The following is a 20,210-nucleotide window of genomic DNA, read 5'->3' as shown; positions in this document are numbered from 1 at the left end:
GCTGCAGAAGCCCCGGCTGATTCAAGCCAGCACGTCCACCACCTCAAAGGGACACCCGTACCGCCAAGTGTCCAACACGGGCTCCACTACAGGCACAGACAGGGGCAGCCAGGTGGACCACGGCGGCGTTCCTACCTGCCAGGCCCTGGGCCCAGGCCCTCCAGAGAGCTGCTGGGGAGCAGACGGCCCTTCCGCACACAGTCTCCAGGGCCCTTGGCCCTTCCCTGCGGCACTCCAGTTTGGGAGTTCACGTTTGCCTATGTGACTGACCGATATGTCCACTTCCACCACCCCCAGCCTGCAAGCCCACCCAAGGTCAGTACCGAATTACTCCTATATTGCCTGTCAAGGGCACAGCCCAGGACGCAAACACAAAACACTTGTTGAACGGAAACACGAGGGCACAAAAGAGAGGCTGTAGGAAGGGCTGCACAGGGCTTAAGGTGAGACACAGGGACACGAGCCTCCCCGGTTCGGCGCCTGGGGACAGGGCACCACGGGGAGCGGGGTGCGTAGCCTGGTCCTAACACGGGTGGGAAAGTGTGTGGCTGCAGTGCAGTGACAGCACACATCTCAGCAGCAGGCCCAGGGCCAGAACATGAACAAAAGAGCACAGCCAGGCAGGAGCACAGGGCACGCGTCCAGGGGCACCCAGAAATACCAGCCCTGGGTTGTGCCAGCAGAGGCTGGAATTACTAAGTCCGATATCACCCTCGCCAGCACCCTCCGCTTGGCCCAAGACACTCAAGTCATCAGCATAAAGGGCCCTTCGGAGGATAAAGCTGACAAAGGCTGCTGATTTGCTAACAGTGGCCACTTACAGGTCAGCTTCAGCCACAGCAGGCCAGAGGCCAGGAAGTGACAAGAGACTGTGCGAGTGACAGGGACACAGAAGTGACAGCCAGCAGTGAGGAATCAGAAAGCAGAATCACCAGTCCTCCGCACAAGTCCACAGGACTCTGGGCTACTGGAAACGGCATAATCATCTGTATGACAGTGTCTGCTCCGTGGGCAGGAAACACAGGACACACTGCAGACGAGAACAACGCAACTGGTCTGAACTGAATAACCTGGCTCTTCTAGAGAGATAAAGACGGCATTACCTTGTAAAGAAGTTACTAAATGGTCCCAATATTTTCAATTTCCTCCCCTCCTCAGTTTCATCAACACAGTCCTGCTGCCGTAGGTCACGGGTTTCCTTGATGGAGCTCAAGGTGACGTCAGTAAACTGTGGGTCATCGTCATTCTCCAGGGTCACGATGGCACTGGAGCTGCTCGTGACCACGAGGTCCAAGATGTCCTCATTGCTGACGGACAGCGTGGTTGACAGCTCTGTGCCGAGACTGGACACGCTGCAGACTGAGACATTGTCGCTGCGGTTCAGGGTTTTGGAGGTGGGGCTGTAGAGCTTCACCGAGTCATAGCCTGTCCTGGGAAACGTGGAGGACTTCCGCACACTCTGCTCCCGCTCGGCACTGGTGGGAGCTGGTGGCGCGTAGGAAGGCAGTGGGCACGCGCTCTGGCAGGCTCGCTCAGGGATGATCTCCGACTCGGACTGTTTCCTCTTCACGTGGACCACGCTGCAGGGGACAGGTTCCGGGTTGCCGATCTCTAGGGTAGGGATGCCTGAGTCCACCGATTTGAGGCTGTGCCGATCTTCTAAAGCACCAAGTTTCAGCTTGGGCCCATACTCAGGCAACGAGAGGGATCTGGGTGCCTTGAGATTCAAGTGTTGCAGGTTCTGAACGTGGTTTCCTGGTCGACCGTCCAGAATGCCCATCAAGGCTACGCCATTTGTAGTGGTGGAAAGGTTTCCATCAGTCATCTTGGTCCAAGGAAAAACTAGAAAAAACACCAAAATGGAAAGTAGGACAGTGAATGTAAAAGCCAAAGATGCAATTCCTCTGACACACGTTCAAATGTTCTGACACCCCTTTTAAAAGAGGAATCCTTGAAACAAGTCCTATATACACAACTTTTAATTCAGCGCCAGAAGCTAGAGTTTTAACATATATTATCATGACATAAAACAACAGGAAGATAATTCAAACACAGGATACATCTAGGGTAAAAATATATAAAATAACCATCTTTATCATCACCATCACTGCCCCGAGTCACATCTGTGATCCTCAGGACAGCACTGGGAGTGTGAGGGCTGTGCCGGGCTGAGAGAAGGGGTTTTGTTTTCCATGTTTTTTTAAATGATAAACAGGATACCTCTGTCAAAAGTATGTGAATTCATAACGCACACATAAGTCAAGGTTCAACTTGTTCTGAGACAGCATAAAAATCAAGATGCCTTCATCATGACAGAAAATAAGATGAACTGTGTATGCCATGTGCAGTGAGATTACCCCAAACACATTCAAATTAGCCATGGGTCTCCACTATGTTTTAGTCACCTTACTCAGGTCTACAAGGCGGGCCATATTATCCCCTTTACCATGGAAGAAACTGAGGCTCAGGTCAAGAAACGGTCCATGGGACTTCCCTGGTGGCACAGTGGTTAAGAATCTGCCTGCCAATGCAAGGGACATGGGTTTGAGCCCTGGTCCGGGAAGATCCCACGTGCCGCAGAGCAAATAAGCCCATGCGCCACAACTACTGACGCTGTCCTCTAGAGCCCGCGAGCCACAACTACTGAGCCTGCGCCCTAGAGCCCGTGCTCCGCAACAAGAGAAGCCACTGCGATGAGAAGCCCGTGCACCGCAACAAAAAGTAGCCCCCACTCGCCGCAACTAGAGAAAGCCCGCACGCAGCAACGAAGACCCAACGCAACCAAAAGAAAAAAGAGAAATGGGCCCGGGATCATATTGTTATTTAGCAGCAGAGCTGGGATCTACAGGACTGACCCCAAAATAAGCCATAGTAGTGGATGAATGGCGTAGTTTGGGGTTATAAAAACCCAGGTCAGGAGGCTGGCTCAGTGAAGACGGATGATCAATAAAGGAAAAAATAAAGGCCATGAACCTGCAGTAAACACCTGAGGCAAGCAGAGTCAGAGCTGCCGGTGACACACAGGCCCTGTCTATGGTTCTCTGGCCTAAGACTGGGGTAGGAGGCGCATCAGCCTGGACAGCACAGTCCCCTGTGGACTGAGAACCCTGGGGTGTGTTACATTACCTTCTCCTGTCCTTTCAAAACATCAAAAACGAAAGAAACCTGGTGGTGCCTTTAAATTTGATCTATGGAATAGAAACCACGTAAAGAAGGGAACTTTGGGCTCAGTCCTTCCTGGGTTCTAATCCCAACTCCACTAGGTTGCCTTGGGAGAATTAAATAAAGTGCCATGAGAAAGGCATTCAGCAGGCGCCCCCCCACCGCAGGCACTGTTAGCAGCTGCCATCATAAAACAGCAAACAGTTGAAGGCCTGAAGCCTGGCAATAACACTGATAACCACTCCCTTTCGGTGTTATTTTAGCTGTTGCAATGAGCTTCCCGCTCCCCTTCAGGAAGCCTGGCCTGCCTCTCACTGTCAACATGGCCAAAGCAAATTCATTAAAAGCAGAAAACGGGGGAGGGGCAATCTCCCTCCCTCCCAGACACTGAAGGAACCAGTCACACAGTGCAGCACTGGAGCAAAAACAGAAATAAGAAGGAATGAATTCAATTGCGGAATTCAGAAATAGACTGAACTATGTATAAAAACTTGAAATATGACCCAGTGAGTAAGGAAGGATTATTTAATCATGGTGTTGTACTAATTGGTTATCAATTTTTCTTGGAAGGTAGAACTACACCAAAACAAAACTACAAGCAAAACTAGAGCTTAATACAAAAATGAGATTATAAAGGTACTGCACAAAATAAAGTGCTTCCCTAACCTACAGAGCAAAAACTCAGTTCATCCTCGGAAAGGATCTGGGCATCACCTCACCACATGGGAACCTGTCTTAACTGTTTTGCAGTTCACACTGCCCTGAATTTCCTGGGCTGCGGCCCCTACCCTGAGTCCTCAGCCAGGAGTTCCTCCCAGGCAAGGCCACAGCAAACTGTCTCTGGAACCCTGAGCTGGGAAAACTCCCGAACCAAACTATGCTGTGAAACAACAGGATTCACAACGGGAAGACAAAGGAAGACAAATCTGTATACCAATTTGAAAGTTCTACTTTTTTTTTTTTTAATTAAGAGGAAAATCCAGTAAGAAACATTTTTAGCACCTAGGTAAGAGTTAATCTTTGGCAATGTCAAAGGTAATGAGAATTATCCAAGTACCATCAACACACCAACAGGTCAAACTGGCAAAAAGCCATCCACACAAGAGGAAAAACTCACAGTAAGCAGAGCTGAGACCCTCTGACAGCCCCAGCTGAAATTCCGGCCCTGCCACTTACTAGCTGGGGAGACGCTCAACCTTGCTGAGCCTCAACTTCCCTCCTCCCCAGGAGCAAAAGGGGGCGATACCATACACCTCACAGGCTGGCTAAGGATAAATGAAATGAGGTTTGGTGAAGCACCGGCATACCTGTACCTGACACACAGTAGGTGCCCAATAAACGTGAATTTCCTCCACTTCAGCCACATAAAGAGCTGAAGTACCTAAAAAAAAAAAAACAATGAATTTAAACTGAAATTTTCACACTAGAATAGGCAGCAACATGGGACAAGTGTGTTATGTGAACCCAAGGACCCCTTCTCCTGAGTCGCCAAGATGGAAGCACAGGGAAGAAAGAAACAAGGTCGGACAGAGTCCGAAGCCGCTTGGTGGTGGCCTCGTCCTCCGTCTTCTTTCCTCTGCCTTGGGGCCACAGAGAGAAGCCTGAGGGCCTCTTCTAGGGAGAAGCTGAGGGACCTTTGAGGCCTCCGATGGTTCCAAGCCCAGCTTAAGTTCCTTAAACTTGAGGAACAGCCTCAGAGAACAGCCTTCGGAGAAATAAACCTAAAAGGGAAAAAGTACTTCCCCTTGCAACATACTCTAAGACCAAACTCCGCAAGGGCCAAGGCCACCTGTCCTCAAGCCCTTTCGCCTGGTGCTACCAGTGCCATAAAACCAGAAGCCACACTCCAGAGCACCTGCCTTCCGACGGGGCCCTGCAGGGGGAGGCTGCACAAAGGGGGTGCTTCCAAGAGAGGCTGCAGGGTGGACTCTGGAAGCCAGCCAGGAGACCAGCTGCGGATAGCCTGCCTCCAAATCACACGTTTTCTAAAGACAGAGTAAGCCTAAATTCCCCAAGCCGGCCCAGGGCCCTCTGGATCTGTCCCTGCCAGCCACACTAGCCTCATGCTGTCACCCTCACCTCTCTCCACACCCAGCCGTGCTGCGCCACTGCCGCAGGTACTCTCCCCAGCTCTGCCATCAGCGCCCCTGGGGATCTGGGAGCGTGTGCCACAAGGAGACACAGCATGCTTCCAAGGCCGCTCCTCTGAGAAGCCTTCCTCAACTCTCCCAGGAAGCTGCAGGCCCTCCTTCCTCCTGAGCTCCTTGCGGCCACACCCCATCTACAGCAGTTTCCATATCTCTCTCCCCTGGCTCCTAACTAAGCTTCAGGCGGGCACATGCTAACAGTTTCTGGATACCACTGCCTGGTCAAATGCCTAGCATGGTTAAGGATTAAAAAATCTATTTGCGGCTGAGCCTGCGCGTCCGGAGCCTGTGCTCCGCAACGGGAGAGGCCACAGCAGAGGGAGGCCCGCATACCACAAAAAAAAAAAAACCACACTTCACCAAAAATCTATTTGCGGGACTCCCCTGGTGGTCCAGTGGTCAAGACGCCGCGCTTCCACTGCAGGGGGCATAAGTTCGATTCCGGGTGGGGAAACTAAGATCCCACATGCCACGCAGTGCGGCCAACCAGGAGCAAAAGGGGGCGATACCATACACCTCACAGGCTGGCTAAGGATAAATGAAATGAGGTTTGGTGAAGCACCGGCATACCTGTACCTGACACACAGTAGGTGCCCAATAAACGTGAATTTCCTCCACTTCAGCCACATAAAGAGCTGAAGTACCTAAAAAAAAAAAAACAATGAATTTAAACTGAAATTTTCACACTAGAATAGGCAGCAACATGGGACAAGTGTGTTATGTGAACCCAAGGACCCCTTCTCCTGAGTCGCCAAGATGGAAGCACAGGGAAGAAAGAAACAAGGTCGGACAGAGTCCGAAGCCGCTTGGTGGTGGCCTCGTCCTCCGTCTTCTTTCCTCTGCCTTGGGGCCACAGAGAGAAGCCTGAGGGCCTCTTCTAGGGAGAAGCTGAGGGACCTTTGAGGCCTCCGATGGTTCCAAGCCCAGCTTAAGTTCCTTAAACTTGAGGAACAGCCTCAGAGAACAGCCTTCGGAGAAATAAACCTAAAAGGGAAAAAGTACTTCCCCTTGCAACATACTCTAAGACCAAACTCCGCAAGGGCCAAGGCCACCTGTCCTCAAGCCCTTTCGCCTGGTGCTACCAGTGCCATAAAACCAGAAGCCACACTCCAGAGCACCTGCCTTCCGACGGGGCCCTGCAGGGGGAGGCTGCACAAAGGGGGTGCTTCCAAGAGAGGCTGCAGGGTGGACTCTGGAAGCCAGCCAGGAGACCAGCTGCGGATAGCCTGCCTCCAAATCACACGTTTTCTAAAGACAGAGTAAGCCTAAATTCCCCAAGCCGGCCCAGGGCCCTCTGGATCTGTCCCTGCCAGCCACACTAGCCTCATGCTGTCACCCTCACCTCTCTCCACACCCAGCCGTGCTGCGCCACTGCCGCAGGTACTCTCCCCAGCTCTGCCATCAGCGCCCCTGGGGATCTGGGAGCGTGTGCCACAAGGAGACACAGCATGCTTCCAAGGCCGCTCCTCTGAGAAGCCTTCCTCAACTCTCCCAGGAAGCTGCAGGCCCTCCTTCCTCCTGAGCTCCTTGCGGCCACACCCCATCTACAGCAGTTTCCATATCTCTCTCCCCTGGCTCCTAACTAAGCTTCAGGCGGGCACATGCTAACAGTTTCTGGATACCACTGCCTGGTCAAATGCCTAGCATGGTTAAGGATTAAAAAATCTATTTGCGGCTGAGCCTGCGCGTCCGGAGCCTGTGCTCCGCAACGGGAGAGGCCACAGCAGAGGGAGGCCCGCATACCACAAAAAAAAAAAAACCACACTTCACCAAAAATCTATTTGCGGGACTCCCCTGGTGGTCCAGTGGTCAAGACGCCGCGCTTCCACTGCAGGGGGCATAAGTTCGATTCCGGGTGGGGAAACTAAGATCCCACATGCCACGCAGTGCGGCCAAAAAAAAAAAAAAAAATTCTATTTGCTGAATTAATTATTACTAACAACTACATTCTAGTTGTGGGCAGGTTTCAGGGGCAATCCATCCAAGAAACATCTGTTGAGAGCTGGGTTGTGTTTCAAGAACAAGATGAGCAGGGGAGGTCACAGAAGAGGAAGAAAATCCATCGCACTCCCAGCAGTGCGTGCAGACAGCAGGCCCAGCAAGTGAGCGGTGACCGCCCTGTGCGCCGTATCCGCTGCTAGACTAGACGGCGACGAACACTGTCAACACTTGACGGCTCAGGAAAGTAAAACGAAATTTCCCTCTGCAGTTGTTTCCCAAAGTCTCACGCGACCCCCTGCGCAGTGGCCGCCACAGCACGCGACCTGGGCTCTCAGAGTCACCCAGGCACAGCCCGGCACCAGATCCAAGTCTGATGATGAGCAGCCATCACCATCCCGAGGAAAGAAACACACAAGTCATAACGCACAGATAAGAGGAAGACGTTTTATTGCAGGCAGCAAGGCCATCTGAATGTTATTTACCTGCCACAAAACTGAGTTCTGCCGGAAGCAAAGAGGAAAAGTGCCCAAGAGACTGAAACAACCTTCACTCCCAGGGGCCCGTCTTTAGTTTAATACAAGTCAGAGAGTGGAGAGCAACTCTGCCAGTGACTCTGAATAAGGCTTTGGAAAACAAGTCCATCTTGAAGCAACAATTTAATTTTCTCCTCCTTAAAAAGTAATGGGACTAAGTCTTGACCAAGTCTTCATAAATAAAAGAAACAGTTTATGAAACCAAAACTAAATGATTTAGTTAGGGTCCCAGGGGAAGAAAAATCCACTCTCTGGTAGCTTCAGGGAGAAATAATTCTGCCCATCCATGCAGACATCCTCTGCACTCAACTCCCGTGGCTCCTTCCCGTCCACGGGGCGCGTGCTATACACAGCCTCCCTCGCCCCAGCTCCTCTCTGGACACCACGGAGGAGAGCGGCCCCCTCGCACCCCCATCAGCACGGGGACGACGCCACTCTCCCTGATCCTCCAAGGAGGGTGCGCTCATCTTCTCTGCCAAGCCTCCTGTCAACCCAGGCCTGCCACCCTTCCGCTTAAGAGTCAGGCACACACGGCCCCTTTCTATCAGCCATGGCCTGAGGGCACATCTGTCACAGATCCAAAGTTTCAAGAGGGCAGGAACTAGGTCTGCAACTCCTGACAACACCAGAGCATCACCATAAAACTACAATTTCATGAGTACCAGGCACTGTTCTAAGCTCTTAACACGCCATTCTGTTTCAGAGCCCTCAGCAGCCCTCCGTGCCAGGTATTATCCCCACTGCACAGAGGAGGAAACTGAAGCACACTGCTTGCCCAGGTCTCCACTTTCACGTGGCAGCAGCTGCGGCCTGAGCCCAAGTCTGTGACCCCAAAGCCCCTTGGTAAGCTTTGCTACTTACAGCCCTAATGCAGACATCAAGCACCTCCTCAAATCCTCATCCCTCCTGTGAAAGAAGGATTTCGGAGATGGGAACAACGCTGGGCTGAGCCAGAGGCAGCCACCTGCCCAAGGTCTTGCAGGGAGGGTCGCACCTGAGTCTTCTCTCTCCGACACCTGCGTCGCCCTCCAGAAGGCCTCTCAGGGGTCCTTCACGTTTCCTGGTGAGGATGCTCGTGGGACCGCCAGACTCACCACAGGAGTGGCTCCCTCAGTCAGGCCTTCACCTCAAGCCTGGGCCAAACACCAAAGAGAACCCACTGACCTATGAGACATCTCTCATGAGAATCAGACATTTGTGTAGAGGGCTCACAAGCACCAACCACTGTGAGTCTCTTTCTCTTTTTAATTCAAGTCCTGGTTTAGGCAGAAAAGAGCCTGGAAAGAAAGGCATAGGACGTTCTGGATCTCAGGTGCCTCGGCATTAACAATTAACACGGGCTTCCATGGTGGCACAGTGGTTGAGAATCTGCCTGCTAATGCAGGGGACACGGGTTCGAGCCCCGGTCCGGGAAGATCCCACATGCCCCAGAGCAACTGGGCCCGTGAGCCACAACTACTGAGCCTGCGCATCTGGAGCCTGTGCTCCGCAACAAGAGAGGCCCGCGCACCGCGATGAAGAGTGGCCCCCACTTGCCACAACTAGAGAAAGCCCTCGCACAGAAACGAAGACCCAACACAGCCAAAAATAAATGAATAAATTTTTAAAAAAACAAAAAAAACAATTAACACAAGCGGCTGCCCCTGCTCGCCGGTGCGCGCTGCACGTCGGGCACTGTGTTCCGTGTCCACACCCACCATCTATGATCTGTGTAACCTCCCCAGCAACCCCCAGAGCTGAGGACACCGTCATCACCATCTCACAGACACGACCGAGGTGCAGATGGAACGCAGACTGAAGTGGTCCTGCTGGGGCCGACCTGGAGCCAACACTAAGGTGCCTACTCTTTCCACTGCTGCACAAGCGGCCTAAAATAATGGATTAATGTGCATTACATAGAAAGGGAAAGTCGGGACTTCCCTGGCGGTCCAGTGGTTAAGACTCCATGCTTCCACTGCGGGGGTGGGGTGGGGGTGGGGGGTGTTGTTGATCCCTGGTCAGGGAACTAAGACCCCGCATGCTACGCGGCACAGCAAAAAAAAAAAAAAAAAAAAACAACCACAGAATGGGAAAGTCAACTAGAAAAGTAGTTTGTTTTTTTTAAAGAGTTACTCTTTAGGATAAAAACAATCCTAAAAAAGAATTTCCTAGAAGCCCAATATATTCCTCTGGAGGGTGCACGGCAACTCTGAGGCACCTGGAACTCAACACGATGTAGTTCAATAAGTTTCCGTCCATCAGCAAACCAGGCGGAAACGCGTTAAACTGCCGAGGGTCCCCCAGAGGCTTCTTCCCAACCCTAAGGAACAGATATTTAACTTACACCGCCCAAAGGTGGTGATGTTTAAAAGGCATAGGTGGGACATTTTAAATTAAGGACTTTCAGTGCACAGGGGAGGTTTCCCCTCTACCCCAAAATGTTTCAGCTTCATATAGTGATTTAACAAAACTAATCATCGTAAGTACCTGTCAAGTGACCGGGAGGCAACTCACAGGTTCGGAAGATAGTCCACTTAACAAAGCCAACACAATTTATAATATTAATTATTAATAAGACAAATAATTTACTGAATAGTTACCAAACACCAAACATACTAGGAGCTATCACATGCTCTAATCATCACAAGCCTGCCAAGTACACCCAAGAAACTATGAGATTCAGAGAGGCTGAGTGATACACCCAAGGTCACACAGCAAGAGAAACAGGATTCAAACCGGGTCTGACATCAAAGGCCAAACATGGCTTGCTGGAGTGCTTAAGAGTACAGACCCTAAACTTTGTGATCATCAATAAGTTAAATACAACAGTATTTAGACTTCTCTGTATGTATGTTAGACTTCAACAGAAAAGTTTTAAAACTAAAATACACAAGGGGAAAAAATAATGCAGGTTCTGGAGGCAGACCGCGTAGGTTCAAATCCTGGCTCCTCCGCCTAGCAGTTGTGTGACCTTGGACTAGTTTAACTTCTCTGTGCCTCAATTTCCACGTAGTAAGAGGGGGACAGTAATAGACCCTATTTCATTAGGCAGTTGACAAGACGGGGGGAAGAAATCCACATAAAGCCTTTAGAATCGTGCCTTGGAAGACACTGGCTGGCATCACTCTTCCCCGGGCACCCAACACGGCCAGCCAGCTCAGGCCCCCTATTTTAGCAACTCATTTGCATAAGCAAGCCCAGACACAGCCAGTCTGCACAGCCTCACTGTATGGCTTCCCCCGTCACCAGCATCTCTCCTCGCACCTCCGCTGCAGCACTGACTGAGCGCTGGGCCTCAGCTTCCCCATCTGTCAAATGAGGTGATTAGCCCAGCCAAGCTACCCGAGGTCCTTGCAACTTGACAATCTAGAATTCTACACCCAGACCCTAAAAACTTTATACCCTCCCTACAACAAACCTTAACAGACAACACGTACCCATTTCCCTAAAATCCTCTTTTACATATTAGGTCTAAATGTCTAGTGTGATGACAAATCTCCAAGGTCTCAAAGCTCCGTGAGCACCCACGCCACGCTGAGCAGGCATCCTCTGTGCTGAGGGTGAGGACGCGACAGTCAGAAGCTCTGACCAACAGGGAAGGCAGACTCTTAAACACGTTGCTCCGGTAAGCTGGGTCCTCTCCGTTGAGAGGTCTTCAGCCCAGCGCAAGCAAGGGGAAGTGGAGGTATGACGGGCAGGAATTCACCGACGGACGGAGGGGAGTAAGGCATTGGGAGGGAGAGACGGAGAAGTGGACGGGCGGAGGGGTGGAGAGGCAGAGAGGGTGCCTGAGCGGAACTGCATGGACCCGCGGGGGCCGGCTGACGCAGCCCGGCTGCGGAGCAGGAGAGGGTGGGCTGGGGGCAGACTGTGAACACCCAGTCTCGCGACCTCGGCGCCACGCGAAGTGCCGAGCAGGGACCTGCCAAGACCTGCTGGGGCCGTGAAGGACACCGAGATGAGCGGAGCCTGGCCCCGTGACCTGCCTCAGTGTGAATGTCATCCCTGCCTCTCTCCAGCTGGGTGACCCTGAACCGGCTGGTTACCTGACCGCCCTCGATGTGTCCCAAAGGGTGATTCACTCAATAACCCTGAGCCCCAAGAACAGGCCAGGTTTTTACGAGGGCTGGAAATCAGCTGGAGCCCACAGTCTCACTGGGTCAAACATACCACCACCGAGACAGTAGTAAGACAGCCTTGGCTCGGGGGGTGGGAGGGAGGAGCAAGCCAGGCGGGACAGGGCTAAGCAGCTGGGAAGAAGCCCTACCCAAACCTGAGACACGGGTTGGTACTGGCCAGATAAACCGGGCAAGAGGGAGGTACTGCCGTAAGGTCTGGCCTGCTCCATGCACAGCCCCTAACACTGCCCAGCAGCCACCCATCCTCTACAAAAGCGGCCAAGACAACGGCGAGGTGCCAACAGCCTGCAAGACACGGGCCCCAAAACACCGCCCTCCCCCCGTAAACGAAGGGCGTGAGTCCGTGCCCAGGAGCCTCCTACCCACAGAACTTCCCAAAGCCAAGCTTCCACTTCCACGTCCAAGTTGGAGCAGATGGCGCCTGTGCAACTTTGAAACACACGCGGCTGCCTGTGGCCCGCTGCGCAGGCGCGGGGTCTGGGGTCCGCCGGCCGGCGCTGCGGCCTCGTGAGGAGGAGCCCTCCCGGCGGCCGCCGCCGCCCCCCCCACCCCCCGCTCCTTCCTCGGGATACAGCTCCTGCCCCTCAGCCTCCCGCTGGGAAGCATCCCCAGGCGCGGGTCCCCGAGGCTGAGGGGGCTGTAGTCCAGGTACGGGGGCCCCTGAGGCAAAAGGGAGTCCCCGGCCTGGGGAGTAGGCGGTCCCAAGAGAAGGCGGGCGTCTGCGGCCCCAGAACAGGGATCTGAGAAGCAAGGGAGTCGGGAGCTGCCAGGTGGACCCAGAGGTGGAGGGGGTGCCGGGCGGTCGGAGGCTCCGAGGTGTGAGGAGAGGGGCTCCGGCGAGTCGGGGACTGCAAAGTGCCGGGGGTCGCAGGAGTCGGGGGCCCTGAGGTGGAGGGGGTCCCGGCGGGTGGGGGGCTCCGAAGTGGCGGGATCCCGGTGTTCGGTGGCCCTGACGCCGTGGGGGCTCTCATGGGTCGGGGGACGCCGAGCCGGCGGCTCCTCTCCCGGCCCGGGAGCCCCGCGCGTCTGAGGGGAAAAACTTTTCGTCAAGTTCCGGGCAAGGAGCGGGTCGGGGCGCGCGTCTCACCGAGGAGCGGGCAAGCCGAGCGCCCCCGGGCCCCGCGATGCTCCCCGTGCCCCACGCGCTCCCCGGGCGCGGGAGGAAGCGGCGGCCGCGCGTCAAGGGGGCGCGCAGTCAGGACCCGAACCCGCGCGGCCAGCTCCGCCCCGCCTCAGGCCGCCTCCTCGCTCCGGCCGACGCTGCAGCAGGTGGCAGCGGCCCCGCGCGCCCCGGCGCCCTCCCTCCCTCGCGGCCCGGCACTCGTCGGAGGCCCTCAGTACCGGAGTTAGCGCGGCTCCGACGCCATCCCCGGGGCCCGCGGGCCCACAGCCCAGGCCCTGCGGTACCCGCAACTTGCGCGGCGAGGAGACCGGCGTTGCCGCTGCAGCAGGTGGCAGCGGCCCCGCGCGCCCCGGCGCCCTCCCTCCCTCGCGGCCCGGCACTCGTCGGAGGCCCTCAGTACCGGAGTTAGCGCGGCTCCGACGCCATCCCCGGGGCCCGCGGGCCCACAGCCCAGGCCCTGCGGTACCCGCAACTTGCGCGGCGGGCCGGGCCGGCAGGTGCCAGCGAGCCGCCCGCAGCCAACAGCGGCGCGCGCCCTCGCCCCGCCCCGCGCGCCCTCGCCCCGCCCCGCGCGCCCTCGCCCCGCCCCGCGCGCCCTCGCCCCGCCCCGCGCGCCCTCGCCCCGCCCCGCGCGCCCTCGCCCCGCCCCGCCCCCTGCCTGCGCGGGCTGCTCTTCCGCCCGGGCTGCCGCGCCCGGCAGGGCTGCCGCCGCTCCTCGAGCTCGACGCTCGTCCCGCTGCCCCTGCTCCGGCCCGCTCGCCCACCCGCCACGGGCCTCGGAGCGGCGTTGCCGGACTTTTTCTCTCCCGAAGGGCAAGAGGAGCCTGTGGGGAGGCCTGAGGGGATTTTCATGCCCGCAGATCCCCCGTGAACACCCATCAGGGGCCTCCTTACCTGGTCGGCTCCACCCGCGGCCATCTTGGAAATGGGAAGCTACCGGGAGGGGGAAGGGGCACGAGCGGGCAGCGACCAGGCGTGGGGAGCCGAGCAGCGGAGCGCATCGATGGGCGCCCCTGCCCCCGAGCAGGTGTGCGGGGGAGGAAGAGCCCGGCCCCCACCTGGCCGCAGGCGAGAGGCCAGGTGGGCAAGATCCGAGCTCGGGCCCGGGACGTACAGCCTCGGGAAAGTCGCTTTGAGGTCTTCCGTGCCGGGCCTTAGTCTCTTAATCTGTAAAACGGGCTTTTCTGTTAGTTGTCGTTTCTCGAGCTGTTATGCAATGCATAGCGCCCTGCCTCCCCAAACGTGTCTGCACTTCAGCATCTCCTGGGGATCTTTGAAAATTTCAAAGCCCAGGCCACGCCCCAGGCCAACTAAATCAGTCTCTGGAGGTAAGGTACAGTTTTGGACGCTGTGTAATGTGCAGACAAGTTTAGGAGCCTCTGGCCTAGCGTTCATGTGCATTACTTCCCGTCAATATTGCAGAAACTCCAGAGACAGGGTCTGTGATCAAAACCGTCGTACAGAGTGGGAGATGAAGTCACTTACCCAAGGTTCAGGGCTGGTCAGTAGCTGAGAGGGGTGAGAAGCCAGATGCCCCGCCCCAGACCCCTTCCAGGATCATGCAAGGCCCTGAATAAGAAAGCTCTTGTTCGCTCGTTGTTGACCCCTTCCTCAATCCCCTCCTAGAATGTAGGCTCGCTGAGCCAAACCGGGCTTATCTTGTTTACTGCTATGTTCCCTGAGCCTGAAAGATTATATTCTGAGGACATCAAGGCAAGAGGAAAGACTCCAGTGTTTGGGAGCTGGAAGGCCTGGGTTCCAAGCTAGGATTGGCTCCTGCCAGCCAGGACCCCTGAGGGCTGTCACGGCCAGAACTACCGCAGAGGAAACCTCAGAGAGACAGCCAGCTACATCTAGCAGGGCCATCAGGGACAGGAAGGGTGATCTCTCCATCACAGCATCTGGAAGCATGCAGTGGAAGATTACTTTGGGCTGTGGTCATTAGCGTTGGGCCGAAGAGCCCCTGACTTGTTTCTCCTGCCTGGGTCATAGCTCTAATAACTCTTAGCACCTATTATGATAGCAGGAGGGGTGAGAACTTTAAAAAGGAAATCTGTTAATAGAATACACTAACACCCTTCACGGTGCTTCTATTATGCTTAGGGCATAATGGAGGCTTTATAAATACTTACATTTCTGGATGTTTTAAGGAAAACTAATACCAGGTCTCCTTCAAGCCCCGCCCCCCACCAGTGTGCCCTCCTGAGCTTATTTTAAGGAAGCAGGAAAGTACAGACTTGCTTCAGGCCTGACTTAATTAGCAATTTAATACATCAGATTAATAAATCTGCCTTTACAGTGTTCTTTGCGACTCCCCAAATCCCTTTGAGCCCTCGTTGTCAGTCTTAGGGTTTTAAAACCCCACAATGACAGGAACCATTGTTCTACGTCCAGAACCGAGGAAGTTTGTGGTCCATGGGTTTGCATTTGGCGCCCTCTGTCTGCCTTTTCCTCACCCTCTCAGCACCTTGCTGCCTCCCTGGCTCCCGCCCCTACCCCTGCCCCAGCCCAGAGCTCCCCGCTGGAGCCCATCTGTCACTTAACACCCTCAGTGTGATTTGACCTATTTCTTACCCCTTGTCATCAGCACCCAAGAGTGTTCTAGATGAATCCTCATTGCAACTTCAGCCTGAAAAATTAAAAATACAGTGAACAAGATCAGCTGCGTGGCAGCGGGCACTCACGTCACCTCTCAGAACCTCAGGGTGGTCAGCGCCGTGTCCCCCTCTGCTGGCTCACTGCTGCCTGCCTAGGGGAAGCCATCCCGGCTCCCCTGTGCAGACCTAACTGCCAGGGTCCCAGACTGATTTTCGCCTGGTCGCTCCTTTGGGGGCCGTAAAGCTGTCGCTTGATGTAGAGAAGCACCAGGCCTGCAGCTGCCTCACCTCAGTTCCAGGCACAGGACTGGTGGGTGGTGGCCTGGCCTGCATAAGCCCTGAAACCTTCCCTCCCTTCCCTTCCCCAAATTTCCCCATCTCAACAAGGCTCTGAGCATCTCCGCCTCCCGAACTGTGTGAGGATTAAATGTAAAACAACTGTCTGGGGAATTCCCTGGCGGTCCAGTGGTTAGGACTCCACGCTTTCACTGCCGAGGGCTTGGGGTTCAATCCCCCGGTCGGGGAACTAAGATCCCACAAGCCACACGGCACGACCCAAAAAGAAAAGAAAAAACCCAGCTGTCTGGTTTCGTCCGTTTCTGGCATATTTCAGGGAGCTCTTCCCAGCAATATTATGGAGAGAAAGTCAACCCCGCCAAGGTGAGGAGAGAGGCTAAGATTCTCCAGGGACCCCGCGGAGGGACTTCTTCAAGCCTGACCTCTGAGCCTCCCCAAGCTCGCCAAGCAGGAGTGGGAAGCCCTTCCAGGGTGACCGAGTCCCACGGAAGGCAGCCCTGAGCGCACTGTGTGCCAGTGCCCTGGGCTCCAGGAACAGCAGAGTGACTGACAGCCCACAGTTCCTGCACCCACGGAGCCCCCGTCTCGAGGGGCAGACAGACGTGGCTCCTCGCAAATGCACTCACATCCCCTCGCCAGGAAAACAGGAACTGACCAGGGGCAGACCCCAGAAGGGTCACCAGCAGGGTGTCCGAGCTGGCGGGACCCTTACGAGTCCTCAAGCCCGGCCCTCTCATTATTCAGTGGGGAAAGTGAGGCCCAGAGACAGACATGGGGAGGGGCCCAAGGTCAGGTGGGGAAGGGGGTGGGTACAGGACCCTGGCCAGCAGCCTCTGCCCTGCCAAACCCCCTGTGCCCCTCTTCTCCGGAGATGTGGGGTTCTAGTCTCCCTAACGCATATTTTGCCCCTGACTCTTCCCCAGCCCCGGGAATGTGAGCTCCTTAAATATTTGATGAATGCGTGAATAAACCTTTGTCGTACCTGCACTCACATGAGCCCTCCCAGGGGCCCCATGCTGTGCTGGCTGTTTCACCACATCACCACACCTACTGGCCCGTTGACTCCTGCTTTACAGGTGAGGAAACAGGCGCGGGGAGGTGAGGCCGCTCAGCTTGGCTCTCACAGCTTGCCCCCCACTGTCCAAAAGCTCCCGCCCACTCGCCATCCGCCCTCCCACCCTCCTTGCCCCCAGCTTCTGTTCAGGGCCACCGGGGGCCCAGGGTGGGAATGAAAGTACCTGCGGCGGTCACACTTCTCTTGGGAGTGTCAGCGGGCTGTCCCCACCAGGCAGAGGCAGATTGCACAACCATCATTTATTTCAAAAGAGCTTTCCTCTGGCCCAAGGGCTTTCAGAAATCCAGGAAAGCCTATCTTTTCTGTCTTCATTCCTTGGAATAAAGGAATTCACTGTGGAGATGGAAGTTCTCATTTTTAGGACACAATGCCTGGAACTTGGGTTTGCCCTGTTGCTTCTGAAAATTGATCAAATGAGAAAAACAAACAAAGTCAAAGAGTAGCCCAGGTAGCTGGAGGTAAGCCTTCCCGCAACCTCAGGCCCAGAGAAGATGGCCAGAGACACAAGAGACGGAAAAGTGTCATAACAACCAGAGTAGTCACCACGAACCTCTGCAGTTTGCTGCAAAGAAGCAGCATCAGACCCTCACAACCAGACCATCAACTCATATTTTACTCAGTTTTAACAAGGGAAGTTACCTGTTTCTTACCTGCAGAGGTTAAAATCAGTGAATTCAGGGAGGTGGAACTCCTAGATGTATTATAGCACATTTAGAAAAGGGAGAAGGCATGGCTCCAGCAAAAGAGAAAATTATAACACACTGAATCCTTTTCATCTAATAGTGCACTTGAAGGGAGCTGTCCTTATAAAAAAAATACCCGCAAATTCAGGCAAAGACTGTTGTAAAAATATGCTCACTGAAGTGTTACTTACAACAGTGAAATGGATACGATGTGGATGTCCAACCATGGGGGAAGCTTAACTAACTGGAGACTTCTGTGCAGCCATTTAAAAAATCTTTAGGGCTTCCCTGGTGGCGCAGTGGTTAAGAATCCGCCTGCCAATGCAGGGGACACGGGTTCGAGCCCTGGTCCGGGAAGATCCCACATGCCGCGGAGCAACTAAGCCCGCGAGCCACAGCTACTGAGCCCACGTGCCACAGCTACTGAAACCCACGCGCCTAGAGCCGGTGCTCCACAACAAGAGAAGCCACCACACAATGAGAAGCCCGCGCACCGCATCGAAGAGTAGCCCCCGCTCGCTGCAACTAGAGAAAGCCCACGTGCAGCACTGAAGACCCAACACAGCCAAAATTTAATTAATTAATTTTTAAAAATAAAATAAATCTTCAAGTAGTTTATTATAGCAAAGAGGAAATGCGTAAGTTGTAAGAGTGATACTGAATTTTAAATAAAATATAATCATAGAATATGGAATGTCATCCACAGAAACAAACAGATAGAAACACTCAAATGATATCAGAACACACATGATTACCTTCTGATTATGTATTTTGAAACTTTTAGATTTCCCGCAACAAACGAATGCTCTATTTATAGTTTTTTTGGTTTTCTTTTTTGGCCGCGCCACGTGGCTTGTGGGATCTTAGTTCCCTGACCAGGGATCGAACCCGTGCCCCCTGCGATGCAAGCGCAGAGTCCTAGCCACTGGCTGCCAGGGAATTCCCCTGGAATATTATTATTCTATTTATAATGTAATATTATTATTATATTATTATTATTACTATATTATAATAGTAATATTATAATAGTAATATTATTATTACTGTTTAAATATTATTCTATTTATAATAATATTTAAATATTATTCTATTTATAATGAGATGTGTTAAGATGCTGACTGATGGGTAACCGACAGGATTCAAGAAGCACAGTAACCTGAGGCCATCGGATGAGGGCTCTGCACCCTGTCCCTTCTCACCAAAGCAAGACAAGTCCTGTCACCGTTTTGTCAGTGGGAACACTCGTGCTCCAGGGGGTTAGGTAATCAATGCACAGCCAAACACACTTGCTGTGATGGGAGTGCTGACCACAGAGCCCTGTGACTACGGTCTGTGTGTTCTACCGTCTGTAACAGCGTCTCTAGCTGCCCTAGCAGCCCCATGATGCTGTATTGTTGCCCCATTTTACTGGGGACACTTGAACCAGTGGGGTCTGGTGCCCACATCAAAGGTCACTAATTCTCAGAGCATCCCAAGTAATTGCTTGGAGGAAATAAGTTATAAGGAAACAAACAGACCCTGCCAAGTATGGAATGCACAACCTGGCGATGGCGGGGGCGGGGGGGGGTGGTGGTGCAGGGGACACCCTGTGGCTTGCGGCTCACCGATGCTTAAGAGGAGCCCGGGGCTGGAGGCCTTAAGGCTCTAGGTACTAAGAAACCACAGAAAGCCCGTGGGGGTGGGGCTCTGCGTTACAGCACACCACAGTGGAATTTTCCAAATAGCCTTGTTTTTTAAAGGCATCGCCCCGTTGCCTTCTGCTACCACCACCCTCAGAAAGCGAACCCCGATTTAGAAGCTGCGGGATCAGGTCTCACGTGGGAGCCACGTGAGATGGGTGCAGAGGGCAGAGGTGGCAGAGGATGCAGATGCTTCTCACGCCCGATCATCCACTGCGGGGAAACTCTCCCGCCCCTTCCACGCGTGAGGCTCCCCGGAAGCACCTCGAACTCTGTCAGGTCCGCCCCTTTGCACCTGCTCTGCCCTCCGCCTGGACCTCCTGGGATTCCCTTCTCCTCTACTTCCTAGTCCCCTCTGGTGTGTGGCTCAGAATGGTACCCCAGGTGCTCTGACCCTCAGAACAGCATCCCCGACTCTAACCCAACTCCCACCCGAGGCCGGGCAGGGCTCCAGCAGCCCCTGGGCCACCTCCCGGGTGCCTTATCGCCTTGTGTGGTCTCTGTGCAGTCCCCAGGTCCTCAGAGGGTAGCCAGGGCCCACGCGGAGGAGGGGGTAAGAGCGTAGCCTGTCTGAGCCCTGCGCAGTGTGTATCTACCCTCTTTGTCCTCGCAGTAGCCCATGTCGCCGAGAAGAACTGAGGCTCACGTGGGGGAGCGTTCCGTGCCCAAGGTCCCGTAGCTGCTAAGGACACAGGCAGGATTGGCAACCGGACCGTCTGGCTCCAGGTACGGTGTGGTGCTTGTTTGGTGGGGACAGACGGGACACCTGGGGTGAGGCCCTGCCCATGCCACGCTCTCCCCACCCCTCCTTCCCCACTACTCCTCCACAAGAGACCCCATTTTCTTCCAGCCCCT

General features: G+C 54.4%; 2 protein-coding genes across 4 annotated transcripts; both read right to left on the bottom strand.

Moving 5' to 3' along the window:
* Window positions 1–705: 705 nt before the first annotated feature.
* Window positions 706–12,403, bottom strand: LOC112063743 (TBC1 domain family member 14-like). Of its 3 annotated transcripts, none has more exons than XM_028492335.2 (2): window positions 11,200–12,403; window positions 706–1,842 (listed from the first exon to the last, which is right to left on the bottom strand). In XM_028492335.2, exons 1-2 carry the CDS (start codon window positions 11,201–11,203, stop codon window positions 1,100–1,102), a joined length of 747 nt encoding a protein of 248 aa, XP_028348136.1. In that variant the 5' UTR covers window positions 11,204–12,403; the 3' UTR covers window positions 706–1,099. The 3 variants fall into 3 exon arrangements, with proteins under 3 accessions (XP_028348136.1, XP_028348139.1, XP_028348140.1); XM_028492338.2 differs by having other exon boundaries at window positions 10,250–12,402; XM_028492339.2 differs by lacking the exon at window positions 11,200–12,403 and adding an exon at window positions 4,470–4,587.
* LOC129392269 (basic proline-rich protein-like) lies at window positions 12,026–19,976 on the bottom strand. The gene is made up of 4 exons (XM_055086338.1): window positions 19,952–19,976; window positions 13,243–13,343; window positions 12,344–12,927; window positions 12,026–12,053 (listed from the first exon to the last, which is right to left on the bottom strand). The coding sequence occupies exons 1-4, from the start codon at window positions 19,974–19,976 to the stop codon at window positions 12,026–12,028; spliced, it is 738 nt and encodes a 245-aa protein (XP_054942313.1).
* Between the last annotated feature and the right edge of the window lie 234 nt (window positions 19,977–20,210).

This window comes from Physeter macrocephalus, chromosome 7 (assembly GCF_002837175.3).
Source record: "Physeter macrocephalus isolate SW-GA chromosome 7, ASM283717v5, whole genome shotgun sequence".
NCBI classification, from domain to species: Eukaryota; Metazoa; Chordata; class Mammalia; order Artiodactyla; family Physeteridae; genus Physeter; species Physeter macrocephalus.
The sequence above is the reverse complement of the archived record's forward strand: the minus strand, read 5'-3'. Positions and strand labels throughout refer to the sequence as shown.